Source organism: Pan troglodytes, chromosome 14 (genome assembly GCF_028858775.2).
Source record: "Pan troglodytes isolate AG18354 chromosome 14, NHGRI_mPanTro3-v2.0_pri, whole genome shotgun sequence".
Lineage (NCBI taxonomy): Eukaryota > Metazoa > Chordata > Mammalia > Primates > Hominidae > Pan > Pan troglodytes.
This window is the reverse complement of record NC_072412.2, coordinates 116234278-116260428: the sequence shown is the minus strand read 5'-3', so window position 1 is coordinate 116260428 and position 26151 is coordinate 116234278. Positions and strand designations below refer to the sequence as shown.

The following is a 26151-nucleotide window of genomic DNA, read 5'->3' as shown; positions in this document are numbered from 1 at the left end:
CTGTGCCCAGGGAACAGACAACACAGCAACAGAAGAGCAGGGACCCCGGGAGGCGGCAGAATGCAGCCTGTTTCCTCCTGAGGGAGGGGCTGGGGATGGGTGAGGTGGGTGGGCCACGCAGCAGCATAGTCTGAAGCAGAGGTGGGACGCCTCCCCCAGCAAGAACACAATCTTACGTTTTTTCTCTGGTTACAAAAGTAACGTATTCAGCGTAGAAAAAATGCAGCTGAGAACGCGTCTGCAGTCCCGCTGCAGTTAACATCCTGGCAGCTGCAGGCCGTCTTGGTGGTCATGGTCTGTGCAGAGCAGTGATGGGGTCGAGCTGGGCCTGGGAAAGGTTGGTTCCGGAGGAGTCAGGGCAGCCAGGCTGAAAGCCAGCTGGCGAGCTGTGACAGACAGGATTCCTGAGCGGGAGGTGGCGGCCAGCGCACGGCAGGCTGCCTGGGCTACAGGACCGGTGGCCTTCTGAAGCACCCGCCTTGCTCCTGGATCTCACCTTTCTGTGGTAAGCCCAGCGCCACAGCTGTCAGTGACTCAGCAGGGTGACCCCTCTCCACTCTTCCTGCTCGCAGACCCTGGGCCAGGCCTCTCCCTGTCACACTGGCATCTCTGAATCCCAAGGGCACAGGCAGCAGCGGGACCCGTGACTGGGGATACGGGCTTGCTCATCATTTAACCGTGACCCTGAGGTACAGGTCTCCTGTCTACAGTTCAGAAGTCACTCACCTAGAAAATCACCCTAGTAAAGCTACCCACATAGAAAAAGTCCCCAGAGGGCTCCTTACAATGAGGCATCTCGACAGGGCTGCTCAGTACTGGCGCATTCTGTCCCCCACAGCCAGGCCACTGCCTCACGGGCCGCCCACCCCCCCACACTTTCCCGTTGCTCTCCTGGTCCAGGGAAGCTCCTGGGAGCGTGTCCGGCTGGAGCGAGTGCGTGAAATACGTGGGTTTGAGAAAGAACATGGAAGCAATGAGCTGCTTGTAAAAAAACCCATTCTCTCCTTTAAGCAAAGGAATGTTTTACTTAGAACAAAAACCAGACGAATAGTTCCTGTGACTGCTGAATTGTATTTCCTAAGGAAAGAAGGGGCTGCCTTGGGCTTATCCTTCAAGGTGCTTTATTGCAGCCACCACGGGAGAGGCGCTGGCGAGGAGGCCAATCTCACACAGACAGGCTTAGATACTCATCTCCCTGGCATCTCACAATGTCCTCACCTAAGAAAGTTGAAAGGTGAGCTTTAGCTGTTTAAGGAAAAAAAATACAACACTCAATTTAAATTAACCAGATCTGTCTTTTAATAGTTACCAGAATTTAGATGTTAATTCCCCAGTGGAAAAATGTCCATGGCACAGTTTTTCTGGAAAAGTTCACATGTAGACAGTGAAGCTTCTGAAGTTAGGTGTCAAATTAGTAGTGACAATCTTTTTTTTAATCTTGAAAGTTCCTAGTTTTAAAGAAAGTAGAATCCATCTGGGGCATGTCTGCATCACAGGGTATCACTCAAGAGTCATCATCAGGCCAAAAAGACTCTGAAGGGAACCAGGAGGGTTTGCCCTTGCTGTGGAAAGACGCTACTGAAAGTATAAGAGAACACCCTAATGCACGCGTCAGGCACGAAACCGTACCACGCCCCGCTAAGACATGGGACCAGAGAACACGTCAATGTCAGGCCGCTCCAGGAAAACCATCCACAAAGACAACAGAAGCTAACCCGAGGTCGACACTGCCATGAAGCGTGTTTGCTGAAACTGCAGTTACCAGTGTCTTTACTGGACGCGAACATCCCTGAGGACATGGCTGTGCTGCTTCCTAAGCGTACGTGACCACGATACTGTCTTTCCCCGGGTCTCCTTAGCGCCATCACTGCACCAGGCCCAGCATGCCCCAAGTCCTCCAGAGCCTTCTCCTGAGACAGCACTAGGGGCCACGTCAGACCCCAGGCTGCAGCCCTTCACCGTGCCCGTCCCCGGTCCGGTCTGCCCTGCTGGGGCTGGTGGGTATCATGGGGACCCCTGTGTAGACAGGGACACCGGAGAGCGTGGGACAGGAGGCGTCTCAGAGCTCCCCACCCACACACTCAAGGGTCAGCATCATTCATGTTTCCTTCTGTTCCCATGGTGCCTCCAAAAGGGTTGCCAACAAAGTCATCATTGATTACCCTGGAGTATGTCAATAAGCCAAATACCAGCAGCCAGATACCACCAAGCTAGTCACCACTTTAAAAGAAGATGAGCTGGAGAACGAAGCAGCCCTCTGATGGACCCAGTCAGTGCAGTCGGGACTCAGGGAGACACCCGGGGACCCCTGCCCAGCTCCCTGCCGGAGGAAAGACTAGGGAAGGGAAGCGGGGGAGAAATGAAGGGCGTCGGCAGAGAGAGTAACAAGTAGAAACTTCGCCGATTTGGGAGCAGGCCGAGAAAGAAATTCTGTTGAGCTGCTAAAGAATTCTTCATTCTCATGTGATTTTCTTCATTTCTGTCTTCCCAGTTACTACCAAGGAGCTAAGGAAAGTTCAGGAATACTTTGTTTAGTGTCGCCATAACATCTCCAACCATGCATTAAGTTTAACCGAAAGTTGCAATATTCCAGATTCTTAAATTCTCAACGGCAACCAATTTATGCTCAAGTTGAAAATCTGGCAAGCACCGTGCGCCTTCAGCACACGCGTGGGTCCGGATTTTCCCATCACACACACGCTCTCCCCCGTCCAAGGTGCCTGTTTACTTCTGGTCTGCGTGGGCTCAGGTTTCGAAGAGCTTGCTGAAGGCCGCCCCCACCTCGGCGATCATGTCGGAGGTGGTGGTGGAGCGACCGTGCTTCTGGAAGGCTTGGTGGTTGCACTGCCTGGTGAGAGAGCAGGCGCCAAACGCGGCCACCAGGAGAGGGCTGGACCTGCGGAGAGGGGGACAGCAGGAGGTGTGGGGAAGTGGGCGTCGTGGTTTGGGGGCCGCAGCTACCCTGGGCTCTGGTTTTGACTCCTGTTTCAATCTCAGGACCCCAAATTGTCAATTTCAAGTCTGATATGCCTCTGAGGAGAAAGCAGGTTTATCACAGCGAAAACCACCATTAACCCTCCACTACTCCCTGGCAGGAGGCACACAGGAAACGTCTGTGTACTCGGAGACAGGTCCAGGGCCAGGGCACACGTGGGCCAGGTGTTCCCGGGGAAAGCCAGGCGGCACAAGCTGCTTAGCCCTGTTTGACTGTGCTCTCAGTGCCCGGGTGCGGAGGGCATCTGAGGTCTGAGAATGTGGATTCCTGCTACCAGGGCTCCATCTCCTGGGGGAGAGGTGGAGGGAACTAGAGTGAACCCAGCAGAATGAACAGTAAGACTCCTGCCCACACCCCTACCTCCTCGGCTCTCAAATTCATGTGGACACACCTAGTTTGGGGGATGGTCCCAGACTCTGCCATCCCGGCAATGAGGACAGATGAGGCCACTGGATGACAGCCCTGCCCACCCTCCAGAAGCCCGGGTCTGCCACACCTAGCACCTGCAGCCACCACCTTGATGGGCTCACAGAAGAGAAATGGAGATGCTTAGAGGTATGGGAACTGCTTGCATTCATAAAGCTCTCTGACTACAGAACTGGGCCAAGGGCCCTGGTCCTAGAATTCTGCTGTCTCTTAAAGAAAATCCACATCTTGAAAACAAGTGTCTAAGCCTTGACCCTGTCTGTTTTCTATCTTAGTATTCTGTGTTACACAGAATAAACCACTCAACTTCCCGGAACAGCGTGCTGCTGGGCCTCGGTTGCGCCTCAGAACTCTCTGGAGAGCTCTGAAGACCACCCCTGCCCCAGGCCCCATCCACAGTGAATGACGGACAGGCCCAGCCCCAAGTGTGGGGTGGAAGCTTCTGCCAAGAGGGTTCGCCTGTGCCGAGATCGCTCCAGTGAAGCCTAGAGTTCATTGTCAGTGTTTCCAGGGCTACTTATTCAACGCATGAGCTACTGAAACAGCTTAGAAAAATCAGACGGTTTCAAAGTAGAAGAAACGAAGACGTGGCCTTACCCATTTGTTTTCTCTGGTCCAGCAAGCAGCGCCCAGTGTACCAGGACGCCCAGGGAGCCCGACAGGAGGTCCCCTTGCCCTCCACACCTGCGGCTGCTGCCTTCCTGGCTGCACACAAGCACTGCACAGGGCAGAAGTGAGAGCAGGTGTCAGCATGGCCATGTGTGTGAATGTGACAGTAGCCACGGGTGTGGAAGGCCGCACGGCAGGCAGAGCCACACCCTCCAGGAGCAGCCTGAGGCTCCACTCACATCCTGCCTGCTACGGCTCTTCCCTGTTTGTTCCAAGGGTTGGAGGCAGCCTCTGTTTTACAGAAGAGGAAACCAAGACACGCAGTGGTGAGGCTACCCCAGACCCTGCCGTGTAGCACAGCAGGTTAGTGGAGACACCTGCAGCTCGGAACCGCCTCAGACGAGCCCAAGCAGGCAGCTCTGAGCAGGGCGGCGCCAGCCTCCAGCTCCTCCCACCAGCTCCCAGGGAAGGAGCCCTCACCTGCAGCCCACACTCCAGAGTTCACCTTAAACCACAGCTCAACCATACAGGGCAACACCGAGCAAGGCCTCCACCGGCCTCATAACGTCACGTATGCCTGTGTATGGGAATTCTCTATTTCTTTGAAAAATGTTTTGAAAACCAGGTGTTACATTCTCTGAACCTGTTAGACCCAAGAGAGCCTTCCAGTGATTAAAAAACCCTCATCTCAAAGGTGTCAGAGTCCCTCTGAGAACATCTGCTCTGTGTTCCTTGTGCACAGCTGTGTGTGGATGAGTGTGCGAGGGCGTGTGCGAGGCTGTGAGCACAACTGTGCATGTGAACGTGAGTGTACAAGTGTGGATGTGCACACACCCGCCCACAGACGCCTCGGTGTTCTACCCTGATTTTGGTACCTAGTCCAGCCCCGCAGCTCAGCAGGTGAGTACATTCGCTGCCCATCATCTGTTCAGGCCTGAATGGAGGGGCTTCCGTTTTCAGCGCTGACAAGGGCACGGCTCCCCAGATGCCTCGCTGGCGCTGGGCCCAGCCTCTGCCCTGCTCTCACTTGGCTCTTGCTGAAGCCTCCCCAGGCTCCGTGGGAGTGGCCAGCTGAGACTCGCCACACTCAGTGCCTGAGATTCCACTACCAGCATCAGCTTCAGGGCTTTCTGCACTTCCCAGTCATTTTGATAAAAGAGAATGAAATGCAATAAAATACCCAAATAACTGCATGGATGGTGGATGCCACAGGTGAGATGAAGGTGGCAGCTGGAGACACGGGACCCTGCACTGTGCCCTGCTGTTGCAGGCACCCTCCCGCCAGACTGCTTCTCATAACTGAGGCAAGGGAATTTAACCAACGGGTAAGGCCCACGGCTCGAAAGCCTGCCCTCACCACTGTCACCTCCCCTGGCAAAACAGTGAAAAGTCAAAACATGGACTCTGAAGAAAGTGTGGTTGACGAGCTCATCAGGAATCCCCGTGTGAATGTGTGTGAACACGGGTGTGCACGGGAGAGGTCTTCCAGGGCTCATGCTCGGTGTGGCCATGCTGACTGACCTGGCACCGGCCCATGCACAGAGGGCAGCCGCCACTCACCCTGCTGGCCGTTGGAGAGGATGTCGCGCTCTCCTTTCTGGACCACCGTCACGTTGCCCAGGGCTTGGCTGAGTCTTAGCACAGATCCATGGCTGTCATCGCTGTCCATAGGGCCTCTGAGCTATGACAACACAGGAAGACACAGAAAAAGCAAAGTCTTCCTCAGACACACGACGACAGATAGCCCTGTCCCATGCACCATGAGACTCATGCTCTCGTGTCTAAAGGGATCACCCAGGCACCTGTTAAAGGCCGTGTAGGTGGGAGGATGCCCAGGATATCACCTGCAGTGAGTCCTCCGAGCAGGTGCTGACACGGTGCCTGCTCCAGTGCCCATCCTCTACCTCATCAGAGCAGGCTGAAGGAGGACCACCCAAGACTGGGTTCTGAGAGCTTTGCAGGAGTAATACAAATTCCAGTCGTATTGGGCACTAACGTTGATGGAACACTTACCATGTGGGGACTCACGGCTTTACATAGGTTTCCTCATCTCATCGTCACAACCCCGTGAAGCAGATGCCATCATCACATTACAGATGAGGCACTCAGGACACAGACAAAGTGACCTGTCCAGAGTGCACTGCAGGAGGGGCTGGCTGACCCGAGTCCCTGCCTGTCCCAAGCCCACTACACCATCGTTCATCCAATCCAAGCACATTAATGGGAAGACGCGCCATCCGCTGGGAGAGGCACAGCAATTACTTGCAGGTGTGTCCACAGGGACAGGCTGGGCAGAAGCATGGAGCTCGTCCTTCACCCTCTTCAGGACGAAGAGGGCTTGTGTCTACCCTCCAGGGGGTCCACTGACTCACCACAGCGTCATACAGTCTGCTGAACTCCATGTGGTTGGGAGTGAGCACAGCCTTCCGGTAGCCATGGATGAGGGCCGGCTGCTGAGCGACCAGCCACAGGCCATCCTGCACAGAACAAGGAGCCGTGCTCACTGCACAGGCCTTCCGGGAGTCCGAGCCAGGAGGAGAGAGGTCAACTCACCGCGTCGATGACAACAGGGATGTCCCTGGCCTTTGACGCTTCCAAAATGCCCTGCCAGAAGAGAAACCCAGACTGAGCACCGTGCCTGCTGCTATGGTGTGGGTATGCGTCTTCTCGAAACTCATGGTGAAACAACTGCCAAGGGGAGGGTCCTGGGAGGCGGGGCCTTTAAAAGGTGATGTGGCAGTGTCCTCATGGGTGGGTTTAATGACCTTTAAAAGGGGCATAAGGGTCTCTCTCCTGCCCTTCTGCCCTCGCCAGATGCCGGCACCTTGATGTTGGACATCCACCTTCAGAACCGTGAGCCAGTAAACGCCTGTTCATTATCAATTACCCAGTCTGTGGTACCGCTACAGCAGCGCAAAACCGACTAAGACACTTTTCCCAAGAGTGAAAGAAAATTGAGCAGACTCTTAATAAAATGCAACATCAGGCCATCAAACAATAAATGGAAAATAATCAAGTAAATGAATAAAATAGAGAAGCAGAAAGACCCAATGAACTTGCAGAGCCCCTAAATAAGGCAGGACACTGGGAACTCTGAAAGGCGAAGCCCACTGGAAACGCTATGAACAACAGCTGGGCTCCTAGGCTAACCCATGAAGACAGCCCCCGCCCCAGCGACGGCTTCCAGTTCTCCAACAGATACTAACACGCAGCATTCGGAGGCAGGAAATCTGAATTCCTGAGAATTCCCCAAATCATTAGTCATTATGTATTTTTCATATCACTTTACTTACATGTTTTAAAATAACAACAATAAACGGAATCATTTTTCCCTGATAGGATTACAGTGAAGGTTTCAAAGGTTTTCTATTAAAAAAAAAAAAAAACTACATGTATAGATACACACACATATATGTAATCAATATTTGGTGGTTTTTATTATTATGAACCAATACATTGTGACAAGATTATACACTGCAGTAGCATGTAAAGTGATCTTGACTTGATAGACACCTGATAATACAAAACATTAAAATAGAAAACATTAAACAAAATGAGAGGTGACAGCAGGCTGGCAGTCCTCAGAGCCCTCGCTTGCTCTCAGCACCTCCTCTGCCTGGGCTCCCACTTTGGCGGCACTTCAGCCCACCACTGCACTGTGGGAGCCCCTTTCTGGGCTGGCCAAGGCTGGAGCCCACTCCCTCAGCTTGCAGGGAGGTGTGGAGAGAGAGGCACGAGCGGGAACCGGGGCTGTGTGCGGCGCTTGCGGGCCAGCTGGAGTTCCGGGTGGGCATGGGCTTGGCGGGCCCCGCACTCGGAGCAGCCGGCCAGCCCTGCTGGCCCGGGGCAATGAGGGACTTAGCACCCGGGCCAGCGGCTGCGGAGAGTGTACTGGGTCCCCCAGCAGTGCCAGCCCACCGGCGCTGCGCTCGATTTCTCACTGGGCCTTAGCTGCCTTCCCGCGGGGCAGGGCTCGGGACCTGCAGCCCGCCATGCCTGAGCCTCCCATCCACTCCATGGGCTCCCGTGTGGCCCAAGCCTCCCCGACAAGCACCACCCCCTGCTCCACAGCGCCCAGTCCCATCGACCGCCCAAGGGCTGAGGAATGCGAGCGCACAGCGCAGGACTGGCAGGCAGCTCCACCTGCAACCCCGGTGCGGGATCCACTAGGTGAAGCCAGCTGGGCTCCTGACTCTGGTGGGGACATGGAGAGTCTTTATATCTAGCTCAGGGATTGTAAACACACCAATCAGCACCCTGTGTTTAGCTCAGGGTTTGTGAGTGCACCAATCGACACTCTGTATCTAGCTGCTCTGGTGGGGCCTTGGAGAACCTTTATGTCTAGCTCATGGATTGTAAATACACCAATCGGCACTCTGTATCTAGCTCAAGGTTTATAAACACACCAATCAGCACCCTGTGTTTTAGCTCAAGGTTTGTGAGTGCACCAGTCAACACTCTGTATCTAGCTGCTCTCGTGGGGCCTTGGAGAACCTGTGTGTCTAAACTCTGTATGAAACTAATCCGATGGGGACGTGGAGAACCTTTGTATCTAGCTCAGGGATTGTAAACGCACCAATCAACGCCCTGACAAAACAGGCCACTCGGCTCTACCAATCAGCAGGATGTGGGTGGGGCCAGATAAGAGAATAAAAGCAGGCTGCCCGAGCTAGCATTGGCAACCCCCTCGGGTCCCCTTCCACGCTGTGGAAGCTTTGTTCTTTCGCTTTTTGCAATAAATCTTGCTACTGCTCACTCTTTGGGTCCACACTGCTTTTATGAGCTGTAACAGTCACCGCGAAGATCTGCAGCTTCACTCCTGAAGCCAGCGCGACCACGAGCCCACCGGGAGGAACGAACAACTCCAGACGCGCTGCCTTAAGAGCTGTAACACTCACCGCGAAGGTCTGTAGCTTCACTCCTGAGCCAGAGAGACCACAAACCCACCAGAAGGAAGAAACTCCGAACACATCTGAACATCAGAAGGAACAAACTCCAGACGCGCCACCTTAAGAGCTGTAACACTCACCGCGAGGGTCCGCGGCTTCATTCTTGAAGTCAGTGAGAGCAAGAACCCACCAATTCCGGACACAAAAATACATGCTAAGAATAATTTAAAGTATTGAAAACTAAAGCCGTGTATATTAAATGAAATTTGAAAGCTGACAAAGCATTAGCTGCTCGCCTAACAAAGTGCTCATTTCAGCCTGTTTATGATGCACATTCCAGCCGTAGGAAAGTGTGTATTTGGCTCTGACACTGGTCCGAGCATTAGCAGTGTGTCCTGAAGCCCCTTCCAGGGAGGCAGGTACCTGAGACTTCATGGAAGTTTATTCCCTTTATTAACAATAAAAATTCTTTGTCTGCTTGCCCTGAGTTTGGCTTTACTGTTAAAACTGGCAGGCTTTTGCTAATTCAGATTTTAGATCAGTTTCTGATTTCGTGTTGCAGTATTTGGCAACAATCTGACATTTTCATCTGTTTCTGTGTTTTCTTTTAATGTATTTGCAAATAGTACTCAAAAGTGAATATTCAAACCCTGGAAAATGCAATGTTACATGGGTCTCCAAGAAAGGTTTGCAGCATCAGAGCACCCAGCGCAGAAGGGTGTCCCCACCCATGGGAAAGCAAACTGTGGTACACTAGGGAGAAATCTGGGGGCATCTCTCAAAAATTTAAACGTCCTTACTCTGATTCAGCAATGGAACTTCACCCAAAAGAGTGCACAAAACACACAGATTCAGGACACCACTGATGTTAACATGAAGAAAAAGCTGAAAACAGTGTAAATGAACTAAATACACTGTAGTAGATCCATAAATTCTGATGTGGCTGTTAAAAATAATGAGTATCCACATATCCTTCCATGAAAAAGTCCCCAGGACACACTGTTAATGAGTGTGCAAAGAGCACAGTGTGAGGACAGGTGCACTGGTCAAGAGCCTGTGCTCCAGATTCAGACAACGTGGGTTCAAAGCCAGCCCAGGAACCAGAAGACTTAATGTTGTTAGACATTCCCCCAACTGATCTTCAGTTTCAACATCATCCCTACCAAAGTTGCAGCTGCCTATTCCACAAATCAGCAAGCTGATCCAAAACTGGAATGCATGGGACCCAGGAGAGCCAAAACAACCTTAAAAAGAGCGAATTTGGAGGACTCGGGCTTTCCGACGTCAAGGCTTCCTACACAGCCACAGCAGTCAAGACTGGGCAGTTGCAGGACACCTGTACAGATCAACAAAACAGAAACAAGAGTCCAGAAATAAGCCTTCACATTTAGGGTCAACGGATTGTCAGGGAGGATGACAAGTTGGGAGGAAAGAGGAGTCTCTCCAGCACATGGTGCTGCAACAGCTGGACACCCACAAGCAAAAGACTGACGCTGGAGCCTCCTCCTACCACACCAGCATCAGCTCGACATGCACCGCAGAGCTAAAGTAACAACCAAAACAATAAGGCTCTTAACATGTAGGAGTAAACCTTGGGTTAGGCAGAAGCTTCTGAGATAAGACACCAACAGCACAAGGGACAAAAGAAAAAACAGCTAAATTGGACTTCAAAATTAAAAACCTGTGCTGTAAACAAAACCATCAAAGAGGTGAAAAGACAACCTACAGAATGAGAGGATATCGGCAAATCATCTCTCTGATAAGGAATCTGTGTCTAGAACGTATATGAAGAACTCCTAAAAGTCAATAATAAAAAGGCAAAAAACCGTTTTCAAAGTGGGGAAAGGGTATAAATAGACACTTCTCCAAAGAAGATACCCAAACAGGCCAGGCGTGGTAGCTCACGCCTGTAACCCCAGCACTTTGGGAGGCTGAGGCGGGCGGACACCTGAGGTCAGGAGTTCGAGACCAGCCTGGCCAACATGGTGAAACCCCATCTCTACTAAAAATACAAAAATTAGCTGGGTGTGATGGTGGGCGCCTGTAGTCCAAGCTACTTGGAGGCCAAGGCAAAGGAATCACTTAAACCCAGGAGGCGGAGATTGCAGTGAGCCAAGATCACGCCATTATACTCCAGCCTGGGTGACAGAGTGAGAATATGTCTCAAAAACAAAACAAAACAAAAACAAAAACAAAAAAAGATACCCAAACAGCCAATGAGCACATGCAAAGATGCTCAACAGCATCAGCTGCCAGGAAAACGCAAACCAAACCACAATGAGGTCGCTCCACGCCCACTAGAGTGGCTGCTAAGTAGACAACAACAGTAACAAGTGCTGGGGACGATGTGGAGAATCAGAGCCCTCGCACACTGCTGGAGGGAATGGAAAATAGTGCAGCCGCTATGGGAAACAGTGGCAGGGCCTCAAAATGTGAAACACTTAACACCCAGGAGAGTGAAAACACATCCACACAAAAAGTGGAAACCAATTTTCCATAAATTAATCAACAGATAAACCAAAGGTGGTGTATGCATACAGTGAAATATTAGATATAAAAAGGAATGGAATACTGATACATGCTACAACACAGGTAACTCTAAATATAAAATTATGCAGAGTGACATAACTAGTCACTAAATAGCACACGTTGCATAATTCCATTCATATGAAATGTCCTGAACAGGCGAATCCAGAGAGACAGAAAGCATACTAGCTGGGTGGCTGCCAGGAACTGGGGAGACTGGGGAACAGGGAGCAGATGCTAACGGGGATGGGCTGCTTCTGGAGGCAATAAACATATTCTAAGGTTGATCATGGTGATGGTTGCACAACTGTGAATATACTTGAAGCCACCGCATAGTTCACTTTAAATGGGTGAAGGGTATGGTAGGTAAATCATCTAAATAAAGTCGTTTCTAAAAAACCATCTCTGCAGTTTCTTTGCTACAAGATCCCACGGGCGTCTTGAATCCTTGCCAGGACTCAGTCTGTCATCAGAAGAATGGGGCTATGAATAGAAATCTACCTAATCGGGTTGTTTTCAGGCCTACACCAGATGATGACCTCATTCAGGAATGTCGACGAAGTAGGAAGCCTCTGCTCCACGCCAGACACGAGCTGGAAGCTGACGAGGAGGCGGCAGCCCACGCTACATGACCTGGGGCTCTCCAGACCACGGCAACAGTGTACAGGAACCAGAATGCGAGGTCCGGAGTCTGGGCTGCAGGGGCAGCGACGCACACCCTCACTTCCCACCTTTCACACTTCCACGCAGTACAGTGGTTTTTTAAGATACCAGTTTTTAAATTATGAACTTAAATTCACAAAGAAAATAACCTGAAGCAGAGCACTCTGGCTTGTTCATCTTTAATTCATCCGCACCCCCAGGATGCAGAGCTGGACAGGAAGCAGCAGCCGTGCACGCAGACCAGCAGGCTGCAGATGGGACTCCCCACTGAGAGCCTCTCCCCGGGGATGACAGAGGGTTCTACTGCTCCTAAACATGGCCACCTCCTCCTTCCCGGTGAGCGGGTAAGACCTTAAAGCTCAAAGACGGGCTCCCGTGCTGACTCCACGCCGCTTTTCCTGGTCTGTGCAGTGTCAGCCTGCGTCTGCCTGCCCCTCAGATGACTCATCCTGCACTGCTGGCTCCGTCACTCGCCGCCTTCAAGCCCCGCAGCCTCAGAGACCCCTCCATTAACTAAGCACCCAACAGAGTGCCATGCAGATGGCTGGCATTTTCAGGGTGACTGCTGATCTGGGGAACACAAAATGGCCAGGCACCTTCTAAGGGCTTCAAGCGTAGTCCCTCACTAATGCCCGGCCTCTGAGCCCCATGCAGTCACCACGCCTTGCACATGTGAGCACCCTGTGGCACCAGGCCATCTGGCACACGGTGTCTTCCCCCAGGAGCTCTAACAGGGGTCCCCCGGAACTTGAGAAAGGGTCTCAGAGGGCAGCCCCACAGGAGCACAACCCCCAGCAGAGACACACCAGCCCAGGGAGCGTCAGAGGACGCAGGGAACACAGAGCTGGCAGCCATCCCCATCTTTTTATCACCCCTGATCCCAGGTGGTATTTATTTACAGCAGGCACAAAGTGATCAGAATAACTTTCATCTTTTGGATTTAGGTGGGCATAAGATGAACTTTAAGAAAGAAATACCAGCATAAATGAGAGTCCATGCGCATATGCATGTGGGCACGGACAAGCAGGCCCGTGTCACCTCACAGCCTGATGTCAGCAGAGCATGGCGCCAGGGCGGGAGGCTGAGGGAACCCCAGGATCCCCCAGCAAGAAGGGGGTGGCCTGGGAGGTACACCCAGGCCTGACCCCAAACCTCTGTCACCTCCTCAGTCCTGCTCACCCTCTCCTCACATCAGACATAAAACATCTGAGCAACTCCACACACACACCTCCTGCAGCTGCTCCATGAGAAAACAGTCGGGCCCGGAGGGAAGCAGATCTCAGCACAGTTCCTCCCCACCTTTGCACTCAGTTTCTCCTCCGTCCCTCAAATCTTATCTCAATCATGCCACGAAGAGGCACACGGAACACCACACAAAATGCAAGAGAAATGCCTCTGTTCCAACTTCACGCCCAAGGGCTAAGCCTGTCATGAGGGAAGTGAGTGAGTATACACATTACCTGGACATTTCTGAGAAGCGCATCATCTCTACCCAAGCCAGGTCCTACGACGAGAGCATGCAGCCGGGGCAGCCACTTCTCCACCTCACGAACAGCATTGGGGCTGTCGCTAAACAAGGAAAGGAAGGCCAGGATGGTTACCCACAATTCCTCATTTACTTACTGTCATGTATGTGTTTACATTTTATTTTGAAAAAATAATTTATAAATAGTAATGACTTTTAAATAATTTCTGTAATTTAGATTTATTATTTAATCAGTACAGAAGGCTCCCATGTACCCTTCGCCCAGCCTCCCCGAGGTTAACGCCTCACACACCCACATTCCGGATCAGCATGACCAAGTTCACATTGGTTAATACTATTCATTAAACCACAGCATTTTCCAAATTTCCCATTTCCTCTTGATGTCCTCTTCCCATGTCAGGACCCAAACCAGGCCCCACACTGCATGTGGCCATTGCCTCTCCCTGATCTCTCTTTTAATGCCCAGATTTACATGCCTAGCTTTCAACAGTTACGACAAGTTAGAAAAAGAGCGATGGCTATTTTCAAAATCATCTTTGCCCTCTAAAGTTAGCCCGTTTGTTTCCATCACATACATGTGTGGCTGTAAAGCCTACTTTGTGTGCTTATAGACCAGGCCCCACACAACGCACACACAACGCACTGACCCTGCTGCAGTTTCTCATTCAGAACAAGGCAGGGGTTTGCTTTTTCAGAACTCCTTCCTGTTCGGTGTGACCTCTCCTAGAGCCCACTGTTAAGGCTTCTGTCCCCTTTCCTCCCCGACAAGCTCCCTTGTCAGGGTCACCCCGCACTGTGAGATGCACCAACCGTTCTCAGGCCTCATCTCCAACTGACCCAGAGTCGCACACACAGGCCCTTCTAGAGCTGTCTGGAAACAGCGGCTTCACTGACTCCTGGAGGCCCCTGCTGCCTCCTCCCCAGCCCGTGCTCCCAGCATCTGAGTGCCAAGTCCCCCCTGCCCCCAACCCCAGCCCCCCTCTGCCTCTTACTCCCTCGTCTTCCAGCTTTAAGCACCGTCCACATGTGCATGACTCCCAAGTCCGTGTCCCCACTGTCCAATGCCCTCTAGCCACGTCCCTTGGATGTCTAACTGGCAGCCAAACTGCGCCCCACACCCAACGCCTCATCTTCATCCCACCCAAGCCCGTTTCCACCACAGGGAGTGACCACTCGCTCAGACCAAAACCCTTGGTGGAGTCTGTGCCACTTGCCTTTTCCAATCCAATCTGTCGGCAAATTCCACCCCCAAACTTTCCAAACATACCCAGAATCCGGCCCCTCTCACCATCTGAGTGCACCCTTCCCTCCCACAGGTCCTTACCGCAGCCTCCGGCCCAGCCCCACAGCCGCCTAGGAGCCTTTATGACCCACACTGGCCCTGCCCTGCTTACTCAGGGCCAGAGCCACAGCCCTAACAGCAGCCCCACATCCTGTGGGGCCCAGCCCTGCACCTCTTGGTCACCCGACACATCACAGCACCCCACCTGGAGCTCCGCGCCGGCTCCTCTCTGGTGTGGAGAGGCCGGGCTCGACCCAGGCGTCATCACACTGCGCTGCCGCCCCAACCGCCCCTCTGCCCACTGTCACAGCCCCCTCCCTGCTGCCGCTCTCTACGGTTCCTTCACCACCTGACATCCTCCTCTCCCTTGTCTCCAGAGCAGCACAGCCCAATCCAGTCGGTGCAAACACACACAATGAAAAGTAAACAAGAGCAAAAGCTCTGCTCCCGCACCTCCCAGCCACATTTCAAGCCCTCGTGGCCACAATCCTGGACGGCAGAGAGAACACCTCCACACAGCAAGCTCTATAGCATAGGCGGTCTGGGGGAGCCCCACGGGGGCAGGTTTTTGCCTGCCCAGTTCCACGCTGACCCATGGAACGCAGGCTAGGGCCTGGCACCAGACATATGTGCCGAGTGCAGGAAGGGTCTTGTTATTGCTCAGAGGCCCTTCGTTTCCACCTTCTGCAAACCTGTCACACACAGCCCACAGGGCCTCCCTGCCTCTGGAGCTGGGCCCCGGCCATTTCCAACAGGCCCAAGCTCCCCCCACCCACCTCTCCACCCCTCTGTCTCTGTCTTATTCTGACCCCAGAAGAATGGGCTCATTTCCCTACTTCCTCTACAGCACCTGCTGACAAACTCTGAGGATGGAAAATCCATCAGGACGCTTTCGGTGTCAGTGCCAAAACCCCAAATGATGCAGGAGGGAAAGAGAACCTACGAGAAGCCGGCGCAGAGCGACTCACAGAACTGGGTGGACGATCAGCTCCGGGCTGTAGGCCTTAATCACAGGTGCGGCCGCACTGGCACAGAACACGTGGGACAAATCTGCGCCCTGATGAAGGAGCACAAGAGGCTGACTCAGGGATCGCTCCGGCATCGCTGCCCACCCACCAGACACAGGCGTCCAGCGCTCATTACTCAGCCCTGGTGACGTGCATGAGAAACATACTAGCTCGGATTACACCCAGCCAGGTGGCTTAGCAAAGGGCCAGGGCGCAGAGCACAATACCTAAAAAAAAAGACTTTTGCCGCCACTGCAGAGGCAGGGTCAGAGCCACACACACCAGCACGGCCCAGCTCGGTCTGGTCACCCTCCAGGAGGAAGGGTCACAGGAAGAGGCCGGCCATTAGCACTTGCTCAGCTCATGGGAAACTGCAGGATCAGCGGCTTCAGCTGGGACCTACAAAGGCATCCCAGGTGCACTTTGGTGGAGTACAATACAAATCACGCTTTAGGTTTTAAAAATGGGCTTCAATTGAGGCCAGGTGCAGTGGCTCACGCCTGTAATCCCAGCACTTCGGGAGGCCGAGGCGCATGGATCACGTGAGGTCAGGAGTTCGAGACCAGCCTGACCAACAGAGAGAAAACCTGACTCTACTAAAAATACAAACAAAATTAGCCAGGCGTGGTGGCAGGTGCCTGTAATCCCAGCTACTCGGGAGGCTGAGGCAGGAGAATCGCTTGAACCCAGGCGGCGGAGGTTGCTGTGAGCCGAGATCCCGCCATTGCACTCCAGCCTGGGCAACAAGAGCGAAACTCCGTCTCAAAAAAAAATGAGCTTCAACTGAAGTGATCTTGTTTATGCACAGATGTCAGGATAGACTTAAAGGTGTTTCTATTAGCTATGATTACCCTAAGATATTATTTAGATTTCTATCAGAAAACATTTGCTTTAATCATATTTAAATAATCAAACTCTCTACCAGAAAAATCCCAATAAAGAATTTTAAGTAAACATACCACTTTGAGAGCTGAGATTGCTGCAAAATATGGGGCTCCAGTGTACCTAAAAAGAAGGTATTTAGAGTCAAAAACTTCTGAGAATAAGGTAAGCATACCTTGATCAATAAATAGGTTATCAATAAAAAATAGACATAAACAATATAGACATGGTTTATCAATAAATAACAGAGACATGAAGCACACAGCACAAACCCAACACCTAAAAGATGCTCAGCAAATGTTCAATGAACATGAACCAGGTTTGACTAGAAATGTCATTTTTTTTTTTTTTTTGAGACAGAGTTTCACTCTTGTTGCCCAGGCTGGAGTGCAATGGCACGATCTTGGCTCATTGCAACCTCCGCCTCCTGGGTTCAAGTGATTCTCCTGCCTCAGCCTCCTGAGTAGCTGGGATTACAGGCATGCGCCACCACACCCGGCTAATTTTGTATTTTTAGTAGGGACAGGGTTTCTCCATGTTGGTCAGGCTGGTCTCAAACTCCCAACCTCAGGTGATCCGCCCGCCTCGGCCTCTCAAAATGCTAAGATGACAGGCATGAGCCACCGCACCCAGCCAGAAATGTCGATCTTTTACATAAAACCTTCATGCATTTCAGGAGAGTGAATCTCTGGCAGTAATGCCTGCAGTCTCCCTGCAATGTGAATGTTCAAGGTAAGGAGCTGACCGCAGGCTTCTGCCTGGAGAGAAGAAAGTGACAACCACATGTTCGGAGCAGTCGGGCATGGACAGGGTCCCAGAGTGGGCAGACCCCGTCCTCCAAGAGTCACAGTCAGCAGAGGCCAGATGGGGGCCACTTGGGACAAACAAGAAACGGCACCCACCACCCAGCTGCTTCCGCCTCGCTGTTCTGGAATCCCTGGCTCTCCAGGTCTAAGGGCACTTCAGGCACAGAAAGGAAGAGCCCTGCCCTCCGTCAGATGGGCAAATGCAACCTTTATGTCCATTCCGAGCAGTGAAATGTTTTGCTAACCCAAGAAAAAGAGACCTGGGCAAATGCTGATACACATCACCTTACATGGCCTTCTCCTGCAAAGCGGTGTCAATAGCGTTGTAAATGCAAAAGACAGTACAGAACAGGCAACATACATGCACACACTCTTCCATCATGTGAAAACAAGCCTCACTAATAAGAGAAATGCATTAAAACAACAAGAAAGCTTGTCGACTTGACTAGCAAAGGTTGTCCTCCAAGGGCTGCAGGGAACAGGTGCTCTTGGGAGGCAACACACACTAACGCAATGGGGGGACAATTCAGCAGCGTCACCAGCATGTAAAATGCACACATACCTGATCCAGTAACAACTCTAACACACCCTATGGCACGATCAACAGCTGCAAATGGAGGGATGGGCAAAGAGAGATACCACATCCATGCAAACAGAAAGCAAGCAGAAACAGAAAGAGGAGCCACGGCAGGCTTTCCGTCAGAGGCAGAAGGTATCCTTCACACCCAAGGACAACTTAGAAACAGCTACGTACCAAACACAGCAGCAAAACAGAACAGAAGCAAGCTAGGGATTTGTCAAATTTCATAAATGACTTTCAGTAACATCTTTAAATTGACAAAGTAAACCAAGAGGTTGCTGAGTGTTTCTATCCTAAATACAAAAAACATGCTTGTGGTATGAAGTCCAGTTAAATACAGAAAAGCAGAAAGTGGAAAAAACAGGCTCATTTCCCCACTACGACAAAACTTAACACTGACACACACGAGGGAGTAATTCAGTCAGGGCTCCTCAGAGTTATTTCCTAGTTAATCAAAAAGTGGATCACTGAAAAATACTGAGTGTCCTATCAGGCTGCATTTGGAAATGATTACTGAGGTCAAACTAGACAGCGTGAATGACAGTCAGGTAAGCAGCCAGCCAGCAACTGACTTTTTAAACACCAACACTGCACATCAGCTACTTACTCCTGACAGCCTCCAACTACGCCTATTCTTCCATCTTGCCCTTTGTGCTTTGTGGAAGACAGAGGAGGTATAATATTTCTCACCAGCTGCAAAGTATTTTCCATATCCTTTATCGAATGTGCTTTACGTAGCGAAAATGCTCTTTCTAAAACTGAAAGACAAGAAAAATGAATAATTCAGAAAGGTAAACAGATATTGTTAGTACACATAATAGCCCATTAGCCAAAACCCTCTCCAAAGTTATTATGAATGCTATAGATTTTTACCCAATGGATTTCTGTAAGCAAATATGATGTTCAAAATTACATTAACACATGCAATTTTTTTTTTCTTTTTTGAGACGAACTCTGACTCTGTCGCCCAGGCTGGAGTGCAGTGGCGTGATCTCAGCTCACTGCAACCTCTGCCTCCCAGGTTCAAGCAATTCTCCTGCCTCAGCCTCCTGAGTAGCTGGGATTATAGGCGTCTACTACCACACCTGGCTAATTTTTGTATTTTCAGTAGAGACAGGGTTTCATCATGTTGGCCATGCTGGTCTAGAACTCCTGACCTCAAGTGATCTGCCAGCTGCAGCCTCTCAAAGTGCTGGGATTACAGGCGTGAACCACCATGCCCAGCCTAAACACATGTAATTAACACATATAGTAACACATGCTATTTATTTATTTATTTGAGACAGAGTCTAGCTCTGTCACTCAAGCTGGAGTGCAGTGGCACGATCCTGCTCACTGCAACCTCCACCTCCTGGGTTCAAGCGATTCTCCTGCCTCAGCCTCCGGAGTATCTGGGATTACAGGCACCTGCCACCCTGCCCTGCTAATTTTTGTATTCTTAGTAGAGACAGGGTTTCACCATGTTGGCCAGGCTGGTCTCCAACTCCTTACCTCAAGTGATCTGCCCGCCTCAGCCTCCCAAAGTGCTGGGATTACAGGCATGAGCCACCCCACCAGGACAACATATGCTATTTCTATCAGGTTTATTTTTGAAATGTATCTGAAATTTTGGAAGACCATTTAATTTCCCAGAAAGTTTTATCAAGTAAAAAAATGCATTATTACTTAATAAACTATCACTTCATTTCAATTTCCCTTTAGGATTATTAGGTCTTTTCTCTCCTCACAAACTGGAAAGCAAGCTCCCACCTGTAATCCACTGGGATGCTCAGAAGTCTGACAGATTCATCATATTACTCCCAACTGTATTCCAACACTCAACTGAGTATTAATTAAATAACCTAGAAATGGCATTCTAAATATGGCACACCTCTTAAATTGGGTTCAAAGTGGCATTTAAAGTAATTTCATCATCTTGAGTTGTCTCTAAACAGCTACACTTCAACTGGCCTTTCTTGAAGAGCTTCCTGTGTTATATATTTTACCTTAATATTTAAAACAGCTCGGCTATGAGAGAAATGCTGGTATGTTCTATAGAGCTCAATGAATAAAGCATATATTCTCCCTAGAATGAAAGGATCTTTGCAAATATAAACAGTATTTTTTCAAACAAGGCACTCAATATTTTTATCCTTCCAATTATCTCAGCAGCAGAGAAAAACCAGTGTCACAAGTTCCACTGACTGCAGCCCAAAGCTGACTGAGCGTTTCACGGCAAAAGAGCTTTGTCTTTTAACTCTTACAGTTTTACTTTTTACTCAACAAAACTTTTGAAGGAATTTTCTTTATGAGTAGATGTAACTGCCTTAGCTGATAGAGCAGATGCTGGGATTCCCCAAGATAAAAAGATCCTATGAATCCCCATCAACCCAAATCCTTTTTTTTTTTTTTGAGACAGAGTCTCACTCTGTCGCCAGGCTGGAGTGCAGTGGCACAATCTCGGCTCACTGCAACCTACGACTCCCTGGTCCAAGCAATTCTCCTGCGTCAGCCTCCTGAGTAGCTGGGACTACAGGCGCATGCCACCACGCCCAGCTAATTTTTGTATTTTTAGCAGAGACGGGGTTTCACCATGTTGGCCAGGGTGGTCTCGATCTCCCGACCTTGTGATCTGCCCACCTCGGCCTCCCAAAGTGCTAGGATTACAGGCGTGAGCCACCGCGCTCAGCCCAACCCCAAACCTTTTCACCTTCTTCCAGACCAACACACAAGACCCGGCACAGAATCACTATAAACTGTGGGCCAAGGAGAGACACAATGAAGCTTGCTGAGCTACCTGCAGGGGACCGATGCACCCATCCTTGAAATCCCTCCAGGCGGGCTAAATTATGGTTTTAAAACAATACACTTGTCTAGAAGAGACATTTATGGGGCCAGGCGCGGTGGCTCCCCGCTGTAATCTCAGCACTTTGGGAGGCCAAGGTGGGTGGATCACTTGAGGTCAGGAGTTCGAGACCAGCCTGGCCAACATAGTGAAACCCCATCTCTACTAAAAATACAAAAATTAGTTGGGCATGGTGGTGCATGCCTGTAATTCCAGCTACTCGGGAGGCTGAGGCAGAAGAACTGTTTGAATCCAGAAGGTGGAGGCTGCAGTGAGCCAAGATTATGCCACTGCACTCCAGCCTGGGTGACACAGCGAGACTCTTGTCTCAAAAAAAAAAGACATTTATGGATATCGATCAGCATCCTGTCTTTGTCGTGGGGAGCTGTTCTATGCACTGAAGGATGCTGAGCAGCATCCCTGGCTTCTACCCAGTCAGCAGTGCATGTACACGCACCCAGTGGTGACAACCAGAAATATCTCAACACTCCCAAATGTCTTCTGGATGGGGCAAAATGAGCCTGGGTTAAGAACCACTAGTAGAGATGCATGCGTGTAGTTTTAGCACCTTTAAATATACCAGTACTTCAAATTAAATATTTAAGGTCATATAAAATATAAATTGTGACTTATGAAATCACAGAGAAAAACAATTTAGTCAGACTTCAACTTACGGATGTTAAAAATTAACATTTATATCAATGTACCCTGCCTGATGAAAACAACTCCTAAATGGTAATACTTGATAAATGTGTATTTTTCACAATAAGAAAAGGAATAAAATGGTTCCACCAGATAATACTGTACATTTTCCAGGAGGCTTCTTTCTCCCAATATCCAAGATTCATATCTTACAAACATCTGTATCTTAAATTTCAGATTTAAGTCTTTAAAAAAGTACTATAGGTGAGGTATGAAATATTTAATGTTTATATCAAAAAGGGCAAATATCATAAACCCACATTGAACTACCCATTTGTACTTTGCCTCATAGTTGAAATAACCTATACATTACCGGAAAGGATCTGACACAAAATTAAGCTGCAGCCACGAGTCCAGGTGGAGCACCTGTCAGGTGGAGGGGAGCACCAATGCCCCTCTGCAACCAGTGTCGCCCAGCACTCCCAGGAGGGCACAGCAGGGCCGCCTCGGAGTCACACTGCAGCACCAGAGCTCCCAGGGATGCTCTGTTCCAAGTGCTTGTCCTCTCCGCATCTGCTCCTCAGAGCAGAAAAGCTTCCCTTCTGCATCACACTCTGCTGAAAGTCCTCCTAGTACTTTTGGTACTGGGATAGCACCTTTCTGATCTTTTTGGTTGAGAAAGAGGAGATATGCTAGTCCAGGCATGGATACGCTTAAAACCTACAGGCTTTAAAGCTAATACTGATTTTTGTTGTTATTCAAATAATGACAAGAACACATACAATTTTTCCTGCACTTCAAGGTAAGCTTTGTTAAAATGATAAGATATCAGGGGGCTTAAACATCGAATACAATATACGAATAAGGGCCACTTTCTAAGGCGGATTTTTCTACAGCAGGTTAAGCATTAAAGTCCCATTTACCACAAGCCAAAAATATCAATTCTGAGTGTGTAAAACCCACTGCATTCACACGGCAATCTTTATCATAGCTAGGAAGAAAACACGGGGGAGAATCCTGTTCTGAGCTGTTCCTTTATCTTATACAGAAGGTAGTGTTTTGGAGCCCAAAATGTGCAAATCACCTTGATAGCAACTTGATCAACCCACCAGCGGGAGTCGCCTCCTCCTGCTCCTGTTCCGTTGTGAAATCTTAAGACTTTGTCAGATTCCCAGTTCCCTGGCCATGATGCTACTGTAAGGGCTGGGTCTAAGAACCCTGGAGAACAAGAAGCACCATCCAGAAACTGAATATTTAAAGATTTACACATGAGAACGATGGCTCTCAAATGGAAGCTAGCTTAAAATTATTTTAAACTCATAACATAATTAATAGTAACTTTTTTGCTACATAATTTTAAAAATTCAAAGTGATACCAAAAGTAACTATTATTACATGTGGGGTTCTGAAACCTTTCAAGCACACAGACAACCTATATGGTAGGGGTTGACCTGGACATAAGAAGGAAGTTCTTATGTCTGGACTGGCAGAGAATCAGCACCCTACTACTGCCTGCCCACAGGGAATGTGGCACCATCCGCAAGCTGCAGCACTGACTGCTTCCATGTGGGACTCAATCACTTCGAACACAGCCTGGCACAGAACAAGACACTTGATACATGTTCGATGAAGTCAAGACATCATGATTCACTCTCCTCACTAACACTTTATCTTTCTTTTACAGATAAGGAAACTGGGGCCCAGAGAGAAACCTGTGCAGATGCTGTGGTTAGTAATGGACAAGCCAGGCCACAAGACACTATTTTACCAAAGTGCTGCCATGTTTTTGTTTTTATTTTTGTGGGCACACAGTAGGTGTAAAATGCTGCCATTTTAAGGCAAAATAAGAAGTATAGCATTTTCATTTAACTAGAATTGTATTAACACAAAGTAAAATCCAGGCTGCTCACCAGCATTCACCTAAGATAAACAGCTTCTGTTAGCAAAAGGGCCAAAGCAGGTCAACTAAACTTCCCAGCACTTGGCAGTGAAGCAAGTTCCAGCTGGCTTACTGACGTCACCATTTGAACTTAACATTTCAAATGTTAACACAGAAACATTTACACATAAAGATCAAAGTTCTGAAGGATAAAAAGGCCTTGACAATAGGTGACTTAAGATGTATCCCATTCAGTAACTCTTCAGGACAATTCTGAGTCTGGAAGAACAGGTTAAATTTGTTTGGCTTTTGTTTTAAGGAAGCGTGTCTGGGGAAGACTATCACTGCTGCTTTGTGCTAAAACTGCTTTTAGTACTGGAAAATTCTACTTAAAAAAACAAAAATACTTTAAGTTAATGTGAGTTATAACTAATTTAGAGCATCTAACAACAATCCCTAAGTTAACTGAAATATTTCCTAAAGCCTCAGTAATATACAACTCTACCTGGCTTTTCGTAAAAGTTTAGGCAGTCTGATAATAAAGCCTCAGTATTATACAACTCTACCTGGCTTTTCGTAAAAGTTTAGGCAGTCTGATAATAAATCCTCAACCAAGCGCAATGAAAAATCTTGCTACTAATCACGGTGTGTGAATTTAAGGTAAAGAGCTACAAATAAATTTCTAAATAAAGTGTTAAGAAGCCTCCCTGCTGGTGTGAGTGAGGTGCAGTGTAGAGTACCCTCTCAGCGCCACCCAATGCATTCTCAGTGTGTGCTGATGAAAACAAAAAGCCAAAACTCTCTGACGATGCCCAACATACACACAAGGTAAAATCTGTCTAATGACTGCAGCAACAAATGGTGCATTTAACCATTTCGGCCACTCACTGGCTGGAGAATCCTGGCTAAGTCACTTTCTCTGAGCTTCTATTTATCTTCTATACCAAGGTGGATAACAGCAATCTCTCCTTATGAGAAATGAGACATACACGAACTACTTCCTGTATAAAATATGTTAGATACACCAATACCAACAAGGCAAACACAAAGACAAAAAAACCCTATGAAGAGATGGGGCTCCAAGCACTTGCTCAGCTCCTGTTTAAATTCTTTCTACCTTATCCGTTCTATTTGAAAAGGCATCTCAGCGTGCAAGGACCAGCCAAGGCCAGGGCAGGGCCCTCGGGGACATCTGGCCAGCACTTCAGGTTCTGGGGATGACTCAGGTGAGCCTCCCTCCCCAAGGGACCTCCTACACGCACACACACCCCCCGAACCGGGGGCGGGCGAAGGAGGCCTGGCTGGTGGAGTCCTTTTCTGCGGCCCAGGCGTCGCAATATCCAGTCCCTCTCGTCCAAGGACGTGCAGGGTCTGTACTTGCCCAGTCGCACTGGGGCTTCAAGTTGGGGATGCAGACACGGCCCTGCTCCTGGTGTGCGCGAAGCCCGCTCAGCCGGCCAGCTCGCCTGCACGCCCGCCGCGTCCCTGGGCCCCAGGAGGGCCCCCGTCTCCAGCTCCGACCAAACAGCAAGCCCGCAGTTGGCGAGCATCTTTCCCAGACCGGGAGCGGGGACAGAGCAGAGCAGACGGATCCGACCAGCGCACCACGGCGCCCCAGGGCCCTCCTACCATCCTCGGCCCTCGGCCCCCCGTTCCCCGGCCACCGCGCGGGCTCCGCCGCTCCTGGAACGCGCACTGGCTCCGGCCCGGCGCCACCCTCTGCCCCTCTGTCACCCCGCACGGAGGCTCCCATCACCCAAGCCGCGCCCAGCCGTCGCCGCGCCGTTCCAGGAGGCCTCCGTCCTCTCCCTACTCCGCCCCGCAGGCCACACGGCGCCCTGGCCCCGCGCGCGGGCTGCCCCTCGGCGGCGCTTCCCCTTCGCGAGCCAGCAGAGGCGGTCAGCGGTCGGGTACCTGCGTCCAGTGGCGGCCCGTACAGCGCGAGTGCGGCCGAGAGCAATGCGACAACGACCGCGCCGGCGACGGCAGTTGCGGCCCCCGCGCGTGTGACCATCCCCGGGCCAAATGGAATCGACCTTACCTCGTCTGCAAGCCCGGATTGCCCCACAGCGAGGACCCAGGGCCATCGGGCAGCATTCCGGATTCCCAGCTGCCCCCGCGCCGCCGCCGGAAACACAGCCATTGGAAGCGTTTTCCGGTTTCCCGACCGCCTCCGCGCGGCTGTCGGCAGTGGGATCCCAACTCGCTCAATCACACCCGGTTCTAGATGATTGACAAGCGCGACGCCCAACCCGGCCTGGCCCCAGCTCTGGCCTAAGAGGTTCGGCTGGAAGGCAGGTTGAAGAGTTAACAACGATCTGGTTTAGGGTCTGGTTTGTGTTTATCGGCCCATTTTTAGGCTTGCGGCGTTATAGAAAATGATTTTGCTGGCAGGTGGAGTGCCGAGGCCCACTATGTGCCCCCAGTATAGCAGTCAGGTGCCTTTCTGCTCCAGGCGCAACCTCTGCCCTGAACCCCAAACCAGCTCACTGCGAGGCCCCTTCGCTTTCCACCGTCTCAGGTCAGGGCAGCTCCATCACTCCCACGCTGAGGCCCAAACCCCTGGAAGGCATTCTGACCTCTCCTGCCCTCCCACCCACGCTCCTCCTGTGGCTGATGGCCTCTTACCTCCACTGCCACCCTATTTGAAGCCAC

General features: G+C 50.4%; 1 protein-coding gene across 11 annotated transcripts; it reads right to left on the bottom strand.

Moving 5' to 3' along the window:
• Positions 1–1275: 1275 nt before the first annotated feature.
• On the bottom strand, positions 1276–25703 carry NAXD (NAD(P)HX dehydratase). 11 transcript variants are annotated; one of them, XM_054665560.2, is made up of 11 exons: positions 25231–25397; positions 22702–22835; positions 18759–18909; positions 16843–16888; positions 15845–15933; positions 13569–13677; positions 6584–6634; positions 6403–6507; positions 5591–5711; positions 4019–4139; positions 1276–2896 (listed from the first exon to the last, which is right to left on the bottom strand). In XM_054665560.2, the coding sequence occupies exons 3-11, from the start codon at positions 18860–18862 to the stop codon at positions 2746–2748; spliced, it is 897 nt and encodes a 298-aa protein (XP_054521535.1). In that variant the 5' UTR covers positions 18863–18909; positions 22702–22835; positions 25231–25397; the 3' UTR covers positions 1276–2745. The 11 variants fall into 11 exon arrangements, 10 of the variants coding, with proteins under 10 accessions (XP_054521535.1, XP_063648395.1, XP_009425508.1 ...); XM_063792325.1 differs by having other exon boundaries at positions 25253–25384; XM_009427233.5 differs by having other exon boundaries at positions 22727–22835; positions 25231–25383.
• Between the last annotated feature and the right edge of the window lie 448 nt (positions 25704–26151).

Coding starts and splice junctions, on each gene's coding strand:
- NAXD (XM_063792328.1), bottom strand. CDS start 25,639: ATGGCTGTGTTTCCGGCGGCGGCGCGGGGGCAGCTGGGAATCCGGAAT. Junction 5,712..6,402: donor GCAGACTGTATGACGCTGTG/GTGAGTCAGTGG, acceptor GTGTTGTCATAG/CTCAGAGGCCCTATGGACAG. Junction 4,140..5,590: donor CCTCTCCAACGGCCAGCAGG/GTGAGTGGCGGC, acceptor TGCCCTGTGCAG/TGCTTGTGTGCAGCCAGGAA.